Raw genomic sequence first — 20735 nt, forward strand, 5'->3', positions numbered from 1 at the left:
TTGAAATGGGTTGAAAAATGTTAAAGGAGTGGTCAAACATAAGAAGGGTGGAAATAGGTTACCAAAAAACGTGAATTCCTGGAAAAAAATTTTATGTGAAAACATAGTAGTTTGGATGTCCGGGACGAGTTGAATGTGTTAATGTTGGAACGGTTTGAAAAGGTTAAAAAATGAGGGAAAAATGTGGAAATTGTGCAACTTGGAAAAATGTCTCATTCATTTCAATGGGAACTTCCTGGAAATTTGGGAATTTTGGGAAAAGCGGGTTTTTAGAAAAAATGATTAGGAGCATGAATGTCCTGAATGAGCTGAACTGGTTGGTATTGGAATTGTTGAAATGGGTCAAGAAATGTTGAATTAGTAACAGTTTTTAATTGAAAAATTCCTGGAATTTCGGGAAAACCAGCAGTTCATATACTTCCTAGTTCTAGTTTGAGTGTTTTGACGGTGGGAATACTTGGAATTATTTTTTTACTTGAAAAAAATATAGTTTGAATTGAGGTGGAATGGTTTGATTTGGTTGAAAACGTGCAAATGGTGGAAGTTTGAAAAATGGCCAATAATTTTGAATTGGAAAATATAAAAAATGAAAAAGGATTCACGGGATTTTTTTTTTTTTGAATATTTTGAAGTTGGAACAGTTTAAATCAGATGAAACGTGGGAACTCTGGAACTTTGAAATATGGCCCACTGTTTTCAATGGGAATTTTACAAAAAATGGGACTTTAGGGAAAAGTGGGAATTTTTGTGAAAAACGGTACAAAACGTGAATGGTCTGAATGAGTTGAAATGGTTGGTGGTAGAATTTTTCAAATCGGCGGAGGATTATTGAAGTAGTAAAATTTTATAATTGACAATGGTATTAAGGAATTCCTGGAATTTTGGGAAAACTGGAAAATATTCTAGTTCAAAAAACACTGTTTTAATCTTGACTAATAGGAATGTTTGGACAGTGGAACAGTTGAAATAGGTTGAAAAATGTGGAAGGGGTAGTCGCCAGAAAAAAGGTTGAAAAAAAAGTCTGGAAAAAAAGGGAATTTTGAGAATTCCTGGAAAAAAAATTAACCAGGAAAGATATATAGTTTAAATTTCCAGGATGAGTGAATTATGTTGAAGGTGGAAATTGTGGAATCGGTTGAAAAATGTTGGAATTGTGGAAGTTTAAAAAATTTACAAATTGTTTTGAATGGGGAACATGTCTGAAAATAGGGAATTGTTGGAAATCCCGGAATTTTTAGAAATTGTTTAATTTTTAAACAGGCTGAATATTTCGGAAATGGAACAGTTTGAATCGGATGAACAATTTAGGAATTGTGGAACTTGGAAAAATGCCCCATTCTTTTCAATGGGAATTTCATGGAAATTTTGGAATTTCGGGAAAAGCGGGACTTTTTGGGCAAATGTTAAAAAACTGGTCGAAAATTTTTGAAGTAGTAACATGTTGAATTAAGAAATGGTATCATGTAATAGCTGGAATTTCAGGAAAACCTGGAATTTTTCCAATTTTACAAAAATTTTTTTTTTTTTTTTTTCATGATTAGAAGGCATGTTTGGACAGTGAAATGGTTGAAGTGTGTTGAAAAATTTGGAAGGAGTAGTCGCCAGAATAAAAGGTGAAAAGAAGGGAGTTTTGGGAATTCCTGGAAAAAAATTTTACTTGAAAAAAATGATAGTTTGGATTTCCAGGATTGGTGGAATGTGTTGAAGGTGGAATGGTTTTAATTGGTTGAAAATGTGGAAACGGTGGATGTTTGAAAAATGGCAAATTAATTTTGAATGCGAAAAATATAAAAAACGAAAATGGAATCACGGTATATCCGGGAATTTTTTTTTTAGAACATTTTGAAGTTGGAACAGTTCGAATCAAATGAAACGTGGGAATTGTGGAACTTTGAAATATGTCCCACTGCTTTCAATTTGGAATTTCAGAAAAAATGGGAATTTAAGGAAAAGTGGGAATTTTTGTTAAAAACGGTACAAAACTTGAATGGTCTGAATGAGTTGAAATGGTTGGGTGGTAGAATTTTTCAAATCGGTGGAGGAATTTTGAAGTAGTAAAATTTTTGAATTAAGAAATTAGAAACTTAGAAAAATGCCCCATTAATTTCAATGGGAATTACATTGAAATTTGGGAATTTCGGGAAAAGCAGGAATTTTTGGGAAAATGTTAAAAAAAACTTGAAGGTTCTGAATGAGTTGAAATGGTTGGTGTTGGAATTTTAAATTGTTCCAGAAATTTTGAAGTAGTAACATGTTAAATTGAAAAATGGTATTAACGTAATTCCTGGAATTTCAGGAAAACCGGGAATTTTTCCAATTTTTACAAAAAAAAAAAAAAAAGAAAATCATGATTAGAAGGAATGTTTGGACAGTGAAATGGTTGAAACATTCGGAAAGAGTAGTCGCCAGAATAAAGGGTGAAAAAAAGGGAGTTTTGGGGATTCCTGGGATTTTTTTTTACTTGAAAAAAATGATAATTTGAATTTCCAGGATGGGTGGAATGTGTTGAAGGTGGAATGGTTTGAATTGGTTGAAAATGTGGAAATGGTGGATGTTTGAAAAATAGCCAATTAATTTTGAATGGGAAAAATATAAAAAAACGAAAAAGGAATCACGGGATATCTGGGAATTTTTTTTAGAACATTTTGAAGTTGGAACAGTTTGAATCAGATGAAAAAATGTGGTAATTGTGGAACTTTGAAGAAGTTCTAAAAATTTCAATGGGAATTTCAGAAAAATTGGGAATTAAGGGAAAAGTGGGAATTTTTGTTAAAAACGGTATAAAAACTTGAATGGTCTGAATGAGTTGAAGTAGTAAAATTTTACAATTGAGAAATGGTATGAAGGAATTCGTGAAAGTTTGGGAAAACCGGGAAATGTTTAAATTTTAATCTTGATTAAGAGGAATGTTTGGACAGTGGAACAGTTGAAATGGGTTGGAAAATGTGGAATTGAGTAGTCAAATGAAAAAAGGTGAAAAAAGATTTGGGGAAAAAAGGTAATTTTCGGAATTCCTAGATTTTTTTTTTTTACTTAGAAATATTAGTCACAGGATGGGTGGAATGTGTTGAAGGTAGAATGGTTTGAACTGCTTGAAAATGTGGAAATGGTGGAAGTTTGAAAAATGGCCAATTAATTTTGAATGGGAAAATTATAAAAAACGAAAAAGGAATCATTGGACATCCGGGAATTTTTTTTATAACATTTTGAAGTTGAAACAGTTTGAATTAAATGAAAAAATGTGGGAATTGTGGAACTTTGAAGAAGTTCTGAAACTTCAATGGGAATTTCAGAAAAATTGGGAATTAAGGGAAAAGTGGGATTTTTTGTTAAAAACGGTATAAAGACTTGAATGGTCTGAATGAGTTGAAATGGTTGGTGAAAGATTTTTTTGTAATTGGTGGAGGAATGTTGAAGTAGTAAAATTTTACAATTGAGAAATGATGTTAAGGAATTCCTGGAAGTTCGGGAAAACCAGGACATTTTTAAATTTTAATCTTGATTAAGAGAAATGTTTGGACAGTGGAACAGTTGAAATGGGTTGAAAAATGTGGAATTGAGTAGGTGAAAAAAGTTTTGGGAAAAAAAGGGAATTTTGGGAATTCCTGGATTTATTTTTTACTTAGAAAAATGATTCACAGGATGGGTGGAATGTGTTGAAGGTAGAATAGTTTGAATCGGTTGAAAAATGTTAAAATTGTGGAAGCCTGAAAAATGGCCAATTCATTTTAAAATGGGTAAAATGTCCCCGGAAACCTGGGATTCTGGGAATTTTTGGAATTTGTCAAAGTGATTCCTGAATAGGCTGAACAGTTTGAAGTTGGAAAAATGTGGAAGGTAAAGCACGCCAAAATCTGGAGAAGAAGAACAAGTGTGAATGCTTTGGAGCATCCATCCATCTATTTCCTACCGCTTGTCCCTTTACAGCATTGACACAAAAACAAAAATGTCGGCGCTCACCGTCTCCGTTGCAATCGCAGGGCAGGCAAGCCTCGCCGGGCGACTTCCTGTAGTGGTTCTCCCGGCAGCGCTCGCAGTGGGCGCCGTCCGTGTTGCCCCCGCAGTCCAGACAGCGCCCCCCGCTGCCCGTGCGCCGGTACTGCTCCATGTCCAACACGCACCGGTCCGATCTCCCGCTGCAGTCGCAACCTGCCGGGGCCGAGACCGGAAAGGAAAAAGGTCAGGCGGGAGAAGGATGAGCCGGGAGGAGGGGGCAGGAGAGGGGAGCTCACTGGAAATAGACACAGGGAGAGATGATGTACTCTGGGATTGGATCATAATTTAGTTAATCTCATTTCACACAGGCCTTAATGAGGGGACTGTCGGCTGTCGGGGAGGAGGGGGGGCGCTGAGATAGCGTAATTCGTGTTTATACAAGAGCAAATTACCCAGCTGATAAGGCGGCATCACAGCTCACACCGCCTGGCGTCAAATCCCTCCTCAGTTTTTTCCCAGCCACCCTAAAGGGGGGGATTTAGGTGAAATTGCCCGCTTTATTATGAATCCCTCTCTCTGCTGTGCCATATTAGTCATATACTTATCCCCCCCTGCTAATATGCCGTCCATGCAGCCGCTTGCTTTATTAAATATGAAGAAGGAACTGGTGCAGAGTGAGTAAGGGGGTCATGGCAGTTTGAACATACAACAGTTTTACCAAACAAAACATCAAGATGGCTACACTGACCAAGCAAAACAAAGAATTTTATTACAGATTATGACTCACATCCAGCCGGGAAGAAGAAGCTGTTGTAGAGTGCATACACACACTAAATTGCAGGAGGAAAGGTCACCGCCTCTGTCCATGGTGCTGAGGACAGAGCAATGAGGAACGGCTGGAGTTGGAATTTTTCAAATCGGTCGAGGAAATGTTGAAGTAGTAACGTGTTGAGTTGAAAAAGGGTATTACGGAATTCCTGGAACTTTCGGGAAAACCATGAATTTTTCCAGTTAAAAAAACAGCTCCCTTTTTCTGTACTGATTAAGACGAATGTTTTGACCGTAGAATGGTTGAAGTGGGTTGAAAAATGTGAAAAGAGTAGTCGCCATAAAAAAAAGGGTGGAAAAAAAAAAAGGTTTTATTACTGATTATGACTCACATCCAGCCGGGAAGAAGAAGCTGTTGTAGAGTGCATACACACACGAAATTGCAGGAGGAAAGGTCACCGCCTCTGTCCATGGTGCTGAGGACAGAGCAATGAGGAACGGTTGGAGTTGGAATTTTTCAAATCGGTCGAGGAAATGTTGAAGTAGTAACGTGTTGAGTTGAAAAAGGGTATTACGGAATTCCTGGAACTTTCGGGAAAACCATGAATTTTTCCAGTTAAAAAAACAGCTCCCTTTTTCTGTACTGATTAAGAGGAATGTTTTGACCGTAGAATGGTTGAAGTGGGTTGAAAAATTTGAAGAGTAGTCGCCATAAAAAAAAGGGTGGAAAAAAAAAAGGTTTTATTACTGATTATGACTCACATCCAGCCGGGAAGAAGAAGCTGTTGTAGAGTGCATACACACACAAAATTGCAGGAGGAAAGGTCACCGCCTCTGTCCATGGTGCTGAGGACAGAGCAATGAGGAACTGTTGGAGTTGGAATTTTTCAAATCGGTCAAGGAAATGTTGAAGTAGTAACGTGTTGAGTTGAAAAAGGGTATTACGGAATTCCTGGAACTTTCGGGAAAACCATGAATTTTTCCAGTTAAAAAAACAGCTCCCTTTTTCTGTACTGATTAAGAGGAATGTTTTGACCGTAGAATGGTTGAAGTGGGTTGAAAAATTTGAAGAGTAGTCGCCATAAAAAAAAGGCTGGAAAAAAAAAAGGTTTTATTACTGATTATGACTCACATCCAGCCGGGAAGAAGAAGCTGTTGTAGAGTGCAAACACACACTAAATTGCAGGAGGAAAGGTCACTGCCTCTGTCCATGGTGGTGAGGACAGAGCAATGAGGAACGGCTGGAGTTGGAATTTTTCAAATCGGTCGAGGAAATGTTGAAGTAGTAACGTGTTGAGTTGAAAAAGGGTATTACGGAATTCCTGGAACTTTCGGGAAAACCATGAATTTTTCCAGTTAAAAAAACAGCTCCCTTTTTCTGTACTGATTAAGAGGAATGTTTTGACCGTAGAATGGTTGAAGTGGGTTGAAAAATTTGAAGAGTAGTCGCGATAAAAAAAAGGGTGGAAAAAAAAAAAGGTTTTATTACTGATTATGACTCACATCCAGCCGGGAAGAAGAAGCTGTTGTAGAGTGCATACACACACTAAATTGCAGGAGGAAAGGTCACCGCCTCTGTCCATGGTGCTGAGGACAGAGCAATGAGGAACGGCTGGAGTTGGAATTTTTCAAATCGGTCGAGGAAATGTTGAAGTAGTAACGTGTTGAGTTGAAAAAGGGTATTACGGAATTCCTGGAACTTTCGGGAAAACCATGAATTTTTCCAGTTAAAAAAACAGCTCCCTTTTTCTGTACTGATTAAGAGGAATGTTTTGACCGTAGAATGGTTGAAGTGGGTTGAAAAATGGGAAAAGAGTAGTCGCCATAAAAAAAGGGCGGGGAAAAAAAGGGTTTATTACTGTTTATGACTCACATCCAGCCAGGAAGAAGAAGCTGTTGTAGAGTGCATACACACACTAAATAGCAGGAGGAAAGGTCACCGCCTCGGTCCATGGTCCTGAGGACAGAGCAATGAGGATCGGTTGGAGTTGGAATTTTTCAAATCGGTCGAGGAAATGTTGAAGTAGTAACGTGTTGAGTTGGAAAAGGGTATTACGGAATTCCTGGAACTTTCGGGAAAACCATGAATTTTTCCAGTTAAAAAAAAAACAGCTCCCTTTTTCTGTACTGATTAAGAGGAATGTTTTGACATTAAAAATGGTTGAAGTGGGTTGAAAAATGTGGAAAGAGTAGTCGCCAGAAAAAAGGGTGAAAAAAAGGTTTTATTACTGATTATGACTCACATCCAGCCAGGAAGAAGAAGCTGTTGTAGAGTGCATACACACACTAAATTGCAGGAGGAAAGGTCACCGACTCTGTCCATGGTGGTGAGGACAGAGCAATGAGGAGTGGCTGGAGTTGGAATTTTTGAAATCGGTCGGGGAAATGTTGAAGTAGTAACGTGTTGAGTTGAAAAAGGGTATTACGGAATTTCTGGAACTTTCAGGAAAACCATGAATGTTTCCAGTTAAAAGAACAGCTCCCTTTTTTTGTACTGATTAAGAGGAATGTTTAGACCGAAGTGGGTTGAAAAATGTGAAAAGAGTAGTCGCCAGAAAAAAGGGTGAAAAAAAAAAGGTTTTATTACTGATTATGACTCACATCCAACCAGGAAGAAGAAGCTGTTGTAGCGTGCATACACACACTAAATTACCATAACAGCATATAATACAGGCCAAAGGTTTGGACCCACCTTCTCATTCAATTCACCACATAATTGTGGAGGGAGCAAAGGTCACCGCCGCTGTCCATGGTGCTGAGGACAGAGCAAGCTGACAGAAGAAGCTGTTGTAGCGTGCATACACACACTAAATTAACACTAAATGCTGATCATAAAACAAAAACTCAGTTTTTTGTCCTGATTAAGAGGAATGTTTTGACACTAGAATGGTTGAAGCGGTTTGAAAAATTAGTGGGTGTTTTCATGCATAGTTTTACATAAAATTTCAATGTAATCAACCTAGCATTTTAAGCATTAGCAACTATGCTAATGCATTGACAAGTGTCTGTGTTAGTATTATTACCTGACAATCTTTTTGCGTTGTTCCAGTTTTGTTAATTCACCACAACGTCACCGTGGCGTTATTGAGTCTGTTTAGCTGATTTTAGAGCTAGCTTCCTGCAGCTAGTGGGTCCATGACGATGACATCTGTTTTGTTTAATCAGCCGTTTTACTGCCATGTAACTGGCACCGTTTGGAAACAATTAAGGTATGTATATGAACATTTAATAAATCTTTCATACCGGTATATATCTGCGGTTTATAGTCCGATGCGGCCAATATATGTAGTATATAAAGTGTATAGAATTTTTTTTCCTTTGACATACAGTAATTTGTTAAACTTTTGTACAGGTTTAAAACTACAATGCTAATTTTTGATAGCTTGTCAATGCATCGTCCATTGTACATTAGCATCAAGCTAGCATCATAATTTTTGTACTGTCGAATTAACATGATTCCGATTTGTATGTGTGCTTTTTTGTGTATAATATTACAATTTTCTTCATGTGCTTATGAGTTTGACAGTAACGTCAATGTGGGGACCGCCAACAAACCTCAAGTTGGAAGTTTTTTTCCATCTCAAACTTATGGATGAATTATCACACAACTCTTATGCTTAAGGGCCGTTGCTATAGTTATTATCAATTGTGTTGAAGTATCAATCAATCAATCAATGTTTACTCATATAGCCCTAAATCACTAGTGTCTCAAAGGGCTGCACAAACCACAACACAAACCACTACGACATCCTCGGTAGGCCCACATAAGGGCAAGGAAAACTCACACCCAGTGGGACGTCGGTGACAATGATGACTATGAGAACCTTGGAGAGGACGAAGTAGTACTTTCTCTATCCATGCAAAGAGACGACTTGCAAATCCAAAGATTGGAAGTCGTCTTGTATTAGCGTCGAGGAACGGCCTGCTGACTGCCAATGCCGAACGGGGCGATATCACAAGGGTCAGCAAATTTGCATTTAATTAATAGTCGTGAATTGTGTCCAACTGGAGCTGCTGAGATTAACCCCTTCCTTCAGCAGAAGCTTCGGTGATGTAAACAGGGACCGCCCAAATAAATAGACGAAGCACGTGGGCTGGACTTTAGAGCGTGGTGGGAACGCTTTTGACCTCCCTCCCTTCTTAACGACACCTGGAGTCGAACTTTTTCAGATCGGCCTTAGTCTACAAAAACATTGCACCATCACACCCAAGACAATTGGGCACACACCTCCCCTCCCTTAACCCAACGCCTTCACCACCGCTTGTTTTTCCCCCTCGGGGCCTTACAGGGCTCCACCCCCCCTCTGTGCGAGTTGTCGTGATTAAGTTTAACATGTTTATGTGTGCATTGCAAATTTGATTTTTTCCCTTGAACTCAGCCTGGACCCCCACCCGTGGGTCCAGCCTTTGACTGATATTTTTTTTACTCTTGCCCCCTTTCCCAATATCACATTTTCCCCACCTTTTTTAAGGAGCGCCGCATAAATGGCTGATCCGTCGGCGGTCCCATCTTGTCTCCCTGTAACGTATGGGTGCTCTTCGTGGGAGTGTGCCGAAAATGTACTTTTTAGTTCGTATGTGTCTTGCGCATGTTAAGAATTGACAATAAATAATTTCCAAACTGTTACTAGATTACAGCCCAAACGTCTCTCCTCATTGAGCCAAATTGAACTCTGTCTCTGCATGATTCCTTGCTTCTAGTCTGTGGATTAAGATGTCATCAGTGTTTGAACCTGACAACTTAAAATACTGTTTACCTATCTGCCAAACTAAAATCAAACATTCAGGGAGGGCAAGATAACATATGTCAACGCATAAAGGGCGTAACATTGTTTCGTAAAATAGATTAAAATGATTTAACGTAGTAAGAAAAATACATGTTCATACCAATAATGCCCTAAATATTTGTCTTAAAGGTATTCAGCCTTTATTATAGAATACCCTCGTCATTATGCAATTATTTTTTGATATTCCAAAATGTAGGACCTGAAGGTTTTTTTGTTGCTGTACTTAAAAGTTTCCTTAGCCTTCAAATCCTCCTTTTTTTTGGCAACAGGTAACCAAGGCGACGCTTTTGTTACGAAACGGACTACAGGTCGCTTACTTCTCGCAGCCTCGCGTGAGTGGAGGTCTGTGCTTACAGGAACAGTTGTGTCATCGTCGCCGTACTTAAAAAGGGCCGCGATCGAGTCCGCCGCGTTAACGTCTCCTCGGAGGCTCTTTACCGGAGCACATCAGTCCCATTCAGGGCTTCTGAGGACTCCTTCATTTGCATAACACGACCCAGTAAGGAGGCAGACGCTGCCCTCCCCTCCTATTGCTCCCCCGTGGGCTTTGTCTTATAAATAAATGGGTTGTACTTGTATAGCGCTTTTCTACCTTCAAGGTACTCAAAGCGCTTTGACATTACTTCCACATTTACCCATACACACACACATTCACACACTGATGGAGGGAGCTGCCATGCAAGGCGCCAACCAGCACCCATCAGGAGCAAGGGTGAAGTGTCTTGCTCAGGACACAACGGACGTGACGAGGTTGGTACTAGGTGGGATTTGAACCAGGGACCCTTGGGTTGCGCACGGCCACTCTCCCACTGCGCCACGCCGTCCCTGCGCCGTCCCTGCGCCGTCTTCAGCAGATTAGCCTCTTCCAGAAATGTGCGTTCATCCTTTTTTTCTTTACCTGCCAGGCTTTTAGAAACCTCTTGAAAGCGGCGCAGTACCAAAAACAGAAAGCACTCAAGTACGATTAAGTTCTGCCACAAAAGGAAGTCCGATCGGTAAGGATGGGAACTTGTTCGATTTTTCTGGTTCTGCTTAACAATTCAGTTCTTTATTGATTCTCTTATCGGGAAAAACTACAATCTTTATTTGCGTCGACTTTGCTCAGGGCGTTTAGGGGATCCGGTTTGGTGGCTGCAGGATTAAGTCTCTGCTTTTTTGCAGATGATGTGGTCCTGATGGCTTCATCTGGCCAGGATCTTCAGCTCTCGCTGGATCGGTTCGCAGCCGAGTCTAAAGCGACTGGGTTGGGAATCAGATGAAAAATGTGTGGAACTTTGTATGGACAGAGTTCAATTTGGCTCAATGACGAGAGACGTTTGGGCTGTACTCTCGTTACGGTATCCCACCACTCCAAGTCCCGGTCCATGGTTCTCGCCCGGAAAAGGGTGGAGTGCCATCTCCGGGTTGGGGAGGAGACCCTGCCCCAAGTGGAGGAGTTCAAGTACCTCGGGGTCTTGTTCACGAGTGAAGGGAAGAGTTAAAGTACCAATGATTGTCACACACACATTAGGTGTGGTGAAATTTGCAGATGATGTGGTCCTGATGGCTTCATCTGGCCAGGATCTTCAGCTCTCGCTGGATCGGTTCGCAGCAGAGTCTGAAGCGACTGTGGTGGGAATAGATGAAACGTGTGGAACTTTGTGTGGACAGAGTTCAATTTGGCTCAATGAGGAGAGACGTTTGGGCTGTACTCTCGTTACGGTCTCCCACCACTCCAAGTCCCAGTCCATGGTTATCGCCCGGAAAAGGGTGGAGTGCCATCTCCGGGTTGGGGAGGAGACCCTGCCCCAAGTGGAGGAGTTCAAGTACCTCGGGGTCTTGTTCACGAGTGAGGGAAGAGTTAAAGTACCAATGATTGTCACACACACTATTGGTGTGGTGAAATTTGTCCTCTGCATTAGACCCATCCCCTTGATCACCCCCTGGGAAGTGAGGGGAGCATAATTTATGGTGATTTAACCCCCAATGTTAACCCTTGATGCTGAGTGCCAAGCAGGGAGGCAATGGGTCCCATTTTTTTTACAGTCTTTGTTATGACTCGGCCAGGGTTTGAACTCCTAACCTACCGATCTCAGGGCGGACACTCTAACCACTAAGCCACTGAGCAGGTATGTTTAGTAGTGGATGGTGAGATCAACAGGCGGGTTGGTGCGGCGTCTTCAGTAATGCTGACTCTGTATCAATCCGTTGTGGTGAAGAAGGAGCTGAGCCGGAAGGCAAAGCTCTCAATTTACCGGTCGATCTACGTTCCCATTCTCACCTATGGTCATGAGCTTTGGGTTAGGACCGAAAGGACAAGATCACAATTTTAGAGAAAAAATGATTTTAGGATTTTTAAACACATACAACTTTTTACCTTTTAAATTTCTTCCTCTTCTTTCCTGACAATTTAAATCAATGTTCAAGTATTTTTTTTTTATAGTAAAAAATAATAAATACATTTAATTTTAATTTTTCATTTTAGTTTCTGTTTTTTTGACGAAGAATATTTGTGAAATATTTCTTCAAAATTATTCTGGCAAATCTAGAAAATCTGTAGAATCAAATTTAAATCTTATTTCAAAGTCTTTTGAATTTATTTTAAAATTTTTGTTCTGGAAAATCTAGAAGAAATAATGATTTGTCTTTGTTAGAAATATAGCTTGGTCCAATTTGTTATATATTCTAACAAAGTGCAGATTGGATTTTAACCTATTTAAAACATGTCATCAAAATTCTAAAATAAATATTAATCAGGAAAAATGACTAATGATGTTCCATAAATTATTTTTTAAATTTTTTCAAAAAGATTTAAATCAGCTCGTTTTTCCCTTCATTTTTTTCGGTCAAATTTTGAATTTTAAAGAGTCTATGTTTCAAAAGGTAATTTTCATTTTTTTCGTGTTTTTCTCCTCTTTTAAACCGTTCAATTTAAAACAATTCGAATTAGCTAGTTTTTCTCTTCATTTTTTTCGGTTGAATTTGGAATTTTAAAGAGTCGAGATTGAAGATACACTATATTTCAAAATTTAATTTTAATTTTTTTTCGTGTTTTCTCCTCTTTTAAACCGTTCAATCAAGTGCTTTTTTCATCATTTACTCTCGACAAAAAACCTTCCGTAAAAAGGAAAACAAAAATACGACGGAATGACGGACAAAAATACCCATTTTTTAAAATATATATATATATATATATATATATATATAGATTTATTTATTGAAGGTAAATTGAGCAAATTGGCTATTTCTGGCAATTTATTTAAGTGTGTATCAAACTGGTAGCCCTTTTCATTAATCAATACCCAAGAAGTAACTCTTGGTTTCAAAAAGGTTGGCGACCCCTGCTCTAATGAATCAAATTGTCGGTGAAGAAAATGTTGTTCACTTCTTATTTAAAAGGATTAACTCCACATATTTTTTTTTTGCTTACATTTATCAGTATTTTTATTTTATTTTTTTTCCCTTTATCAGTATTTTAATTTTTTCCCAGAAAGACTATTATGTTCCCTTTTGTGCAGGACAGCCTGCTCCTTTTTACACCGAGTACTAAGTGTTGTTCATCACCGATTAAGTCGGCGCGCTATTTTAAGTGACTGCTACTCGGAAATAAGAGTAATTAAAAACCAGCTCACTGCTTAATCAGCTTCAACATTAAAAAAAAAAAAAAAAATGGAGAAAAAGAAGCTATTTGCGGGCTTTACGTTTTTTTTTTTTTAAAAGAGCCATCTTCGAGCTCCCCCTGACAGTTCCGTACCCGTGTGATGAGCCAAGCCTGATAAAGGCTCTAATTCCGCCACGACGCTGCTGCTGCTGGCAAACAGATGTGCGTGGAAGCTTCATCCAAAACAAAAACAGAGATGCAGCTTCAAACGCTAAACAGTGAGTTCCGGAATGTTCCACATATTTATAGAACCAACGGATTTCATTTCATCCTTTAAGCCGGGCTGTATCCTTTTTGGAAGTCTTTACATTATTATTATTGTATATATTTTTTTAATTAACTTATGTCCAAGCTTGCAAGCAATTAATTAAGATTCTGTCAATTTTACAGGTAGGAGCTAAGGAGCAATTTTTTTAAGGGCCCGCTGAACATTCTTGAAAATGCTTTCTGCTAGTTTAATGGCTAACTTTTTACTAGCCTCACAGCTAACGTCCTGTTAGACTTAGACTTCATTTGTATTGTCATTCAAATTTGAACTTTACAGAACAAATAAGAACAATATTTCGTTGCATTAGCTCTTGGTAGTGCAGGATTAAAAAAAAAAAAGCAATAAGGTGCAGGTATAAATTAAAGCTGCAAGCAGCGTTGGTCGGGTCCGCCTTTGGCTGCTGCTCCCGCAACTGAAGCCCTGGTCTTAGTCAGAACAACATAGAGGTCTTTGTTTCATGTCTCTACGACATTCCTAACAGAAGTTACAAGCAGTTTTGTCTGGAAAAAGGTGACAGCTTTTTACAAAACTTTTATTTTGAAGGGGTAATTGCCAACGTCCTGTTGATTTTAACTGAAAGATGCCATTCATCAAAATGTAGGTCTACATTGAAGTTTTTGTTTCATGTCTGTCCGACATTCCTACCAGAAGTTACAAGCAGTTTTATCTGTTTCCTCTTCCTAGGAGCAGTTTTTTCTGTGTTTTATTCAAAAATTGCGATAGAGCGCAATTTTGAGTTTTAAGGTTTGGTTTTTTCACTAAATCGCAATTTTTGCCAGTCCAGATGTGTGTGCCAAGTTTGGTGAGTTTTGAAGCATTTTAAGGGGGTCAAATTACAGCTCAAAGAGGCAAAAATAGCATTTTTTTGCGAAAATTTTGCTTTGAATGAGTTTTTGCAAAACTTCTGTTGATTTTAGGTATAGAAGGTTTTTATTGGAAATGTAGGTCTAAGTCAGACCTACATAGAGGTTTTTGTTTCATGTCTCTACGACATTCTTAATGGAAGTTACAAGTAGTCTGTTTTTTGTTTCTTCCTAGGGGGCGCTAGCGCGCAATTTTCAATTTTGGGGTTTGGTTGCTTAATAACTTGGGAAGGTTTGCCACACCGAAGTGTGAGTAAAATTTGGTGAGTTTTGAAGCATGTTAAGGGGGTCAAATTACAGCGCATAGGTGCGGAATAATAAAGAATAATAATAAAGAATAATAAAGAATTAAAGCTGCAAGCAGCGTTGGTCGGGTCCGCCTTTGGCTGCTCCGCTTTGGCTGCTGCCCCCGCGACTGAAGCCCTAGTCTTAGTCAGACCAACATAGAGGTCTTTGTTTCATGTCTCTAGGACATTCCTAACAGAAGTTACAAGCAGTTTTGTCTGGAAAAAGGTGACGGCTTTTTACAAAACTTTTATTTTGAAGGGGTAATTGCCAACTTCCTGTTGATTTTAACTGAAAGATGCCATTTATCAAAATGTAGGTCTAAGTGAGACCTACATTGAGGTTTTTGTTTCATGTCTGTCCGGCATTCCTACCAGAAGTTACAAGCAGTTTTATCTGTTTCCTCTTCCTAGGAGCAGTTTTTTCTGTGTTTTATTCAAAAATTGCAATAGAGCGCAATTTTGAGTTTTAAGGTTTTTTTTTTTTCACTAAATCGCAATTTTTGCCAGTCCAGATGTGTTCGCCAAGTTTGGTGAGTTTTGAAGCATTTTAAGGGGGTCAAATTACAGCTCTGAGAGGCAAAAATAGCATTTTTTGCGCAAATTTTGCTGTGAATACGTTTTTGCAAAATTTCTGTTGATTTTAGGTATAGAAGTTTTTTATTGGAAATGTAGGTCTAAGTCAGACCTACATAGAGGTTTTTGTTTCATGTCTCTACGACATTCCTAACGGAAGTTACAAGCAGTCTGTTTTTTTGTTTCTTCCTAGGGGGCGCTAGCGCGCAATTTTCATTTTTGGGGTTTGGTTGCTTAATAACTTGGGAAGGTTTGCCACACTGACGTGTGAGTAAAATTTGGTGAGTTTTGAAGCATGTTAAGGGGGTCAAATTACAGCGCATAGGTGCGGAATAATAAAAAATAATAATAAAGAATGATAAAGAACAAAACGCACCAGATTCAATAGGTTCCTTTGCCCATGGCGGACCCTAATAAATAGATTACTGTACAGATAAACATATTGCACTTTTGCATATGCATCCAGGTTTATGATTGTATGTTATATTGTCTTTTTTATTCCAGTGAGTTAATCCATTTTTGGGGGGAGTTGAGGGGATAATTTATTTATGATGCGTTCAAGAGTCTTACGGTCTAAAGGAAGAAGCTGTTACAGAACCTGGAGGTTCTGCTTCGGAGGCTGCGGAACCTCTTCCTAGAGTCCAGCAGTGAAAACAGTCCTTGGTGGGGGTGGGAGGAGTCTTTGCAGATTTTCTGAGCCCTGGTCAGGCGGCGGCTTTTTTCCCGATCTCCTGGATAGGAGGAAGAGAAGTCCTGATGATCTTTTCCGCCGTCCTCACCACTCTCTGGAGCAAGGGTGTCAAACTCTAATACAGAGTGGTCCAAAATTCTAAACTGAACAAACCCGCGGGCCAAAGTAGAACTTAACCTTTTAATAAGGGCCCAAACAAGTTTTGCATTGAATATTGAACAAGCAAGGCTTATATAAATTTATAGTGACATGCAAAATCGAGTTGTGTTGGTAGCGGGGGTGTATATTGTAGCGTCCCGGAAGAGTTAGTCCCGCAAGGGGTTCTGGGTATTTGTTCTGTAGTGTTACGGTGCGGATGTTCTACCGAAATGTGTTTGTCATTCTTGTTTGGTGTGGGTTCACAGTGTGGTATAACAGTGTTAAAGTTGTTTATACGGCCACCCTAAGTGTGACCTGTATGGCTGTTGACCAAGTATGCCTTGCATTCACTTGTGTGTGTGTAGAAGCCGCAAATATTAGGTGACTGGGCCGGCAGGCTGTTTGTATGAAGGAAAAGCGGACGTGACGACAGGTTGTAGAGGACACTAAAGGTAGTGCCTTGGAGGCACGCCCCCAATTTTGTTGTCCGGGTGGATTTTCGGGGGGTGGGGGCACTGAAATTCGGGATTCTCCTGGAAAAATCGGGAGGGTTGGCAAGTATGAGAATTAGCGTTGAATGTGGTGATACAGCTGTGTAATACCGGCGGGCCAGCTCTAATGTTAATTTATTATTGCCTCAAGGGCCAAATGAAATTACATTTGGCCCGCGGGCCAAAGTTTGACACCCAAGCTCTGGAGGGACTTCCAGTCTGAAGCATTGCAGGCTCCAGTCCAGACAGAGATGCTGTTGGTCAGCAGGCTCTCTATAGTGCCTCTGTGGAATGTGGTGAGAACGGGGGGGAGCTGTGCTCTTTTCATCCCATGCAAAAAGTGCATGCGCTGCTGAGCTCTTTTTACAAGTTCCTGCACCCCCAGGAACTTGGTGTTGTTTACCATCTCCAACGCTGTGCCGTTGATGAAGAGTGGAGCGTGGCTGGACTGGTGCTTCCTGAAGTCAACGATGATCTCTTTGGTCTTGTCGACGTTCAGGACCAGGTTGTTGGTTCTGCACCAGTCAACCAGATGTTTCACCTCCTCCCTGTAGTCCATGTCGTTGTTGTCCCGGATGAGGCCCACTACTCTCGTGTCGTCCGCATACTTCACAATGTGGTTAGTAGTAGACCTGGTGCAGCAGTCATGGGTCATCAACGTGAACAGCAACGGACTCAGGACGCAGCCAATCCGTCGATTGGTAAGTGTTTGTTTGGCATTAAATGTGGGTGGAGGGAGAGACTGGATGCAAATATAGCTACAAATGTACGTACAGCTAGCCTAAATAGCATGTTAGCATCGATTTGCTGGCAGTTATGCCGCGACCAAATATGTTTGATTAGCACATAAGTCAATAACATCAACAAAACTCACCTTTGTGATTTCGTTGACTTTATCGTTGGACATGCATCTGCTTTGAGTGTCGCAGGGTATCCACACATCTCTGTGCCATGTCTGTCGTAACAATGCCGGTAAAATGTGCAGACGAGGGACTATGATCTTTTGACACTAGTGCAACACTTAAATCCGTCAATTGGTAAGTGTTTGTTTGGCATTAAATGTGGGTGGAGGGAGAGACTGGATGCAAATATAGCTACAAATGTACGTACAGCTAGTCTAAAGAGCATGTTAGCATCGATTAGCTGGCAGTCATGCCGCAACCAAATATGTCTGATTAGCACAAGAGTCAATAACATAAACAAAAGTAACCTTTGTGATTTAGTTGACTTTATCGTTGGAAATGCATCTGCTTTGAGTGTCGCAGGGTATCCACACATCTCTATGCCATGTTTGTCGTAGCATTGCTGGTAAAATGTGCAGACGAGGGACTTTCGGATCTTTTGACACTGGTGCAACTTAAATCCGTCAATTGGTAAGTGTTTGTTTGGCATTAAATGTGAGTGGAGGGAAAGGCTGGATGCAAATATAGCTACAAATTAGGCATAATGATGCAATACGTATATACAGCTAGCCTAAATAGCATGTTAGCATCGATTAGCATGCAGTGCTAATCGATGCACACTCCACGTAAGACAACTTGAATCCGTCCCTGATCGTGTTGGTACACCCTCCGACAACACACCGACGAGGCATGATGTCTCCAAGGTACGGAAAACAGTCGAAAACACGGAAAATAACAGAGCTGATTTGACTCGATATTTGTAATGTGTTTGAGAAAATGGCGGATTGACTACCTAGGTGTGACATCATCGCCCCAAGAGCGAATAATAGAAAGGCGTTTAATTCGCCAAAATTCACCCTTTTAGAGTTCGGAAATCGGTTAAAAAAATATATGGTCTTTTTTCTGCAACATTAAGGTATATGTTGACGCTTACATAGGTCTGGTGATAATGTTCCCCTTTAAAATAATTAGTGCCTGCTTACTTTTACCGCATGCCTTTGGTAAGCGCCGGAGTGAGAAGAGGTTTTAAATTAATTAACGCCCCGGCGGCAATTCAAGGAAATACGGTATCTTCATAATCGCCTTGAGGTAAACATCCATGATGTTTATGTCAATGTGAAGTTTCAGCATTTTGTACGTTTTTAAGATTGAACCAATGTTTTATCTGTGTTTAAATTGCAGCATCTGTGTGTCTTCAGCGGGGTTGGGACTACGCGTGCAACAATGTTATTTTCAGCGGTAACTAGTAGTCTAACGGAAGCTGCTTTTACACCCAATCATGACACTCACCTGCTCCCAACTAGCCTGTTCACCTGCGGGATGTTCCGAATAAGCGATTGACGAGCAATTCCTCAGTATTCTTTGCCACTTGTGCTAGCTTTTTTTGAAATCCAAATGAGCTAATATTTGCAAAAAATAACGTTTTTTCCAGTTCCAACGTTAAATATCTTGTCTTTGACGTCTATTCAATTGAATATAGGTTAAAGGGGAACATTATCACAATTTCAGAAGGGTAAAAACCAATAAAAATCAGTTCCCAGTGGCTTAATTTATTTTTCGAAGTTTTTTTCAAAATGTTACCCATCATGGAATATCCCGAAAAAAGGCTTTAAAGTGCCTGATTTTCGCTATCAGTGAAGCCACCGTCCATTTTCCTGTGACGTCGTTTAGTGATGCCAACATGGCGGATAGCTCAGTAAGATATAACGACATTAGCTCGGATTCAGACTAGGATTTCAGCGGTTTAAGCGATTCAACAGATTACGCATGTATTGAAATGGATGGTTGGAGTGTGGAGGCAGATAGCGAAAACGAAATTGAAGAAGAAACTAAAGCTATTCGGCGATCGCCTTCTAACCAAGGATTGAGTGTCGCGGGGTATCCATACATCTCTGTGCCATGTCTGTCGTAGCATCACCGGTAAAATATGCAGGAGCGACATAAATCCGTCGATTGGTAAGTGTTTGTTTGGCATTAAATGTGGGTGGAGGGAAAGGCTGGATGCAAATATAGCTACAAATTATTCCGAAAATTCCGAATAAGCGTTTGACGACCAATTCCTCAACTTTCTCAGTCTTCTTTGCCACTTGTGCTAACTTTTTTTTTTTTTTTTTTATCCAAATGAGCTAATATTTGCAAAAAATTTATTTTTTTTCCAGTTCGAACGTTAAATATCTTGTCTTTGACGTCTATTCAATTGAATGTAAGTTAAAGGGGAACATTATCACAATTTCAGAAGGGTAAAAAACAATAAAAATCAGTTCCCAGTGGCTTAATTTATTTTTCGAAGTTTTTTTCAAAATTTTACCCATCATGGGATATCCCGAAAAAAGGCTTTAAAGTGCCTGATTTTTGCTATCTGTGAAACCACCGTCCATTTTCCTGTGCGTTTGACGAGCAATTCCTCAACTTTCTCAGTCTTCTTTGCCACTTGTGCTAGATTTTTTTTAATTTTTATTTATCCAAATGAGCTAATATTTGCAAAAAATAACGTTTTTTTTTCAGTTCGAACATTAAATATCTTGTCTTTGACGTCTATTCAATTGAATATAGGTTAAAGGGGAACATTATCACAATTTCATAAGGGTAAAAACCAATAAAAATCAGTTCCCAGTTGCTTAATTTATTTTTCGAAGTTATTTTCAAAATTTTACCCATCATGGAATATCCTGAAAAAAGGCTTTAAAGTGCCTGATTTTTGCTATCTGTGAAGCCACCGTCCAATTTCCTGTGCGTTTGACGAGCAATTCCTCAACTTTCTCAGTCTTCTTTGCCACTTGTGCTAGCTTATTTTGTTTTGTTTTTTTATCCAAATGAGCTAATATTTGCAAAAAATTACGTTTTTTTCCAGTTTGAACATTAAATATCTTATCTTTGACGTCTATTCAATGGAATATAGGTTAAAGGGGAACATTATCACAATTTCAGAAGGGTAAAAACGAATAAAAATCAGTTCCCAGTGGCTTAATTTATTTTTCAAAGTTTTTTTCAAAATTTTACCCATCATGGAATATCCTGAAAAAAAGGCTTTAAAGTGCCTGATTTCTGCTATCTGTGAAGCCACCGTCCATTTTCCTGTGCGTTTGACGAGCAATTGCTCAACGTTCTCAGTCTTCTTTGCCACTTGTGCTAGCTTTTTTTATTTTTTTAATCCAAATGAGCTAATATTTGCAAAAAAATTACGTTTTTTTTCCCAGTTCGAACATTAAATATCTTATCTTTGACGTCTATTCAATTGAATATAGGTTAAAGGGGAACGTTATCACAATTTCAGAATGGTAAAAACGAATAAAAATCAGTTCCCAGTGGCTTAATTTATTTTTCAAAGTTTTTTTCAAAATTTTACCCATCATGGAATATCCTGAAAAAAGGCTTTAAAGTGCCTGATTTT

General features: G+C 39.3%; 1 protein-coding gene across 1 annotated transcript in view; it reads right to left on the bottom strand.

Annotated features, from left to right (window-relative positions):
- The window catches only part of LOC133557151 (laminin subunit gamma-3-like), a 182285-nt gene that overhangs the window by 152192 nt on the left and 9358 nt on the right, over positions 1-20735 (bottom strand). The window contains exon 3 of the mRNA XM_061907396.1: positions 3961-4149. Within this exon, the coding sequence (XP_061763380.1) occupies positions 3961-4149 (189 nt within the window). The remainder of the gene's footprint in view (positions 1-3960; positions 4150-20735) is intronic.

Source organism: Nerophis ophidion, linkage group LG08 (genome assembly GCF_033978795.1).
Source record: "Nerophis ophidion isolate RoL-2023_Sa linkage group LG08, RoL_Noph_v1.0, whole genome shotgun sequence".
NCBI classification, from domain to species: domain Eukaryota; kingdom Metazoa; phylum Chordata; class Actinopteri; order Syngnathiformes; family Syngnathidae; genus Nerophis; species Nerophis ophidion.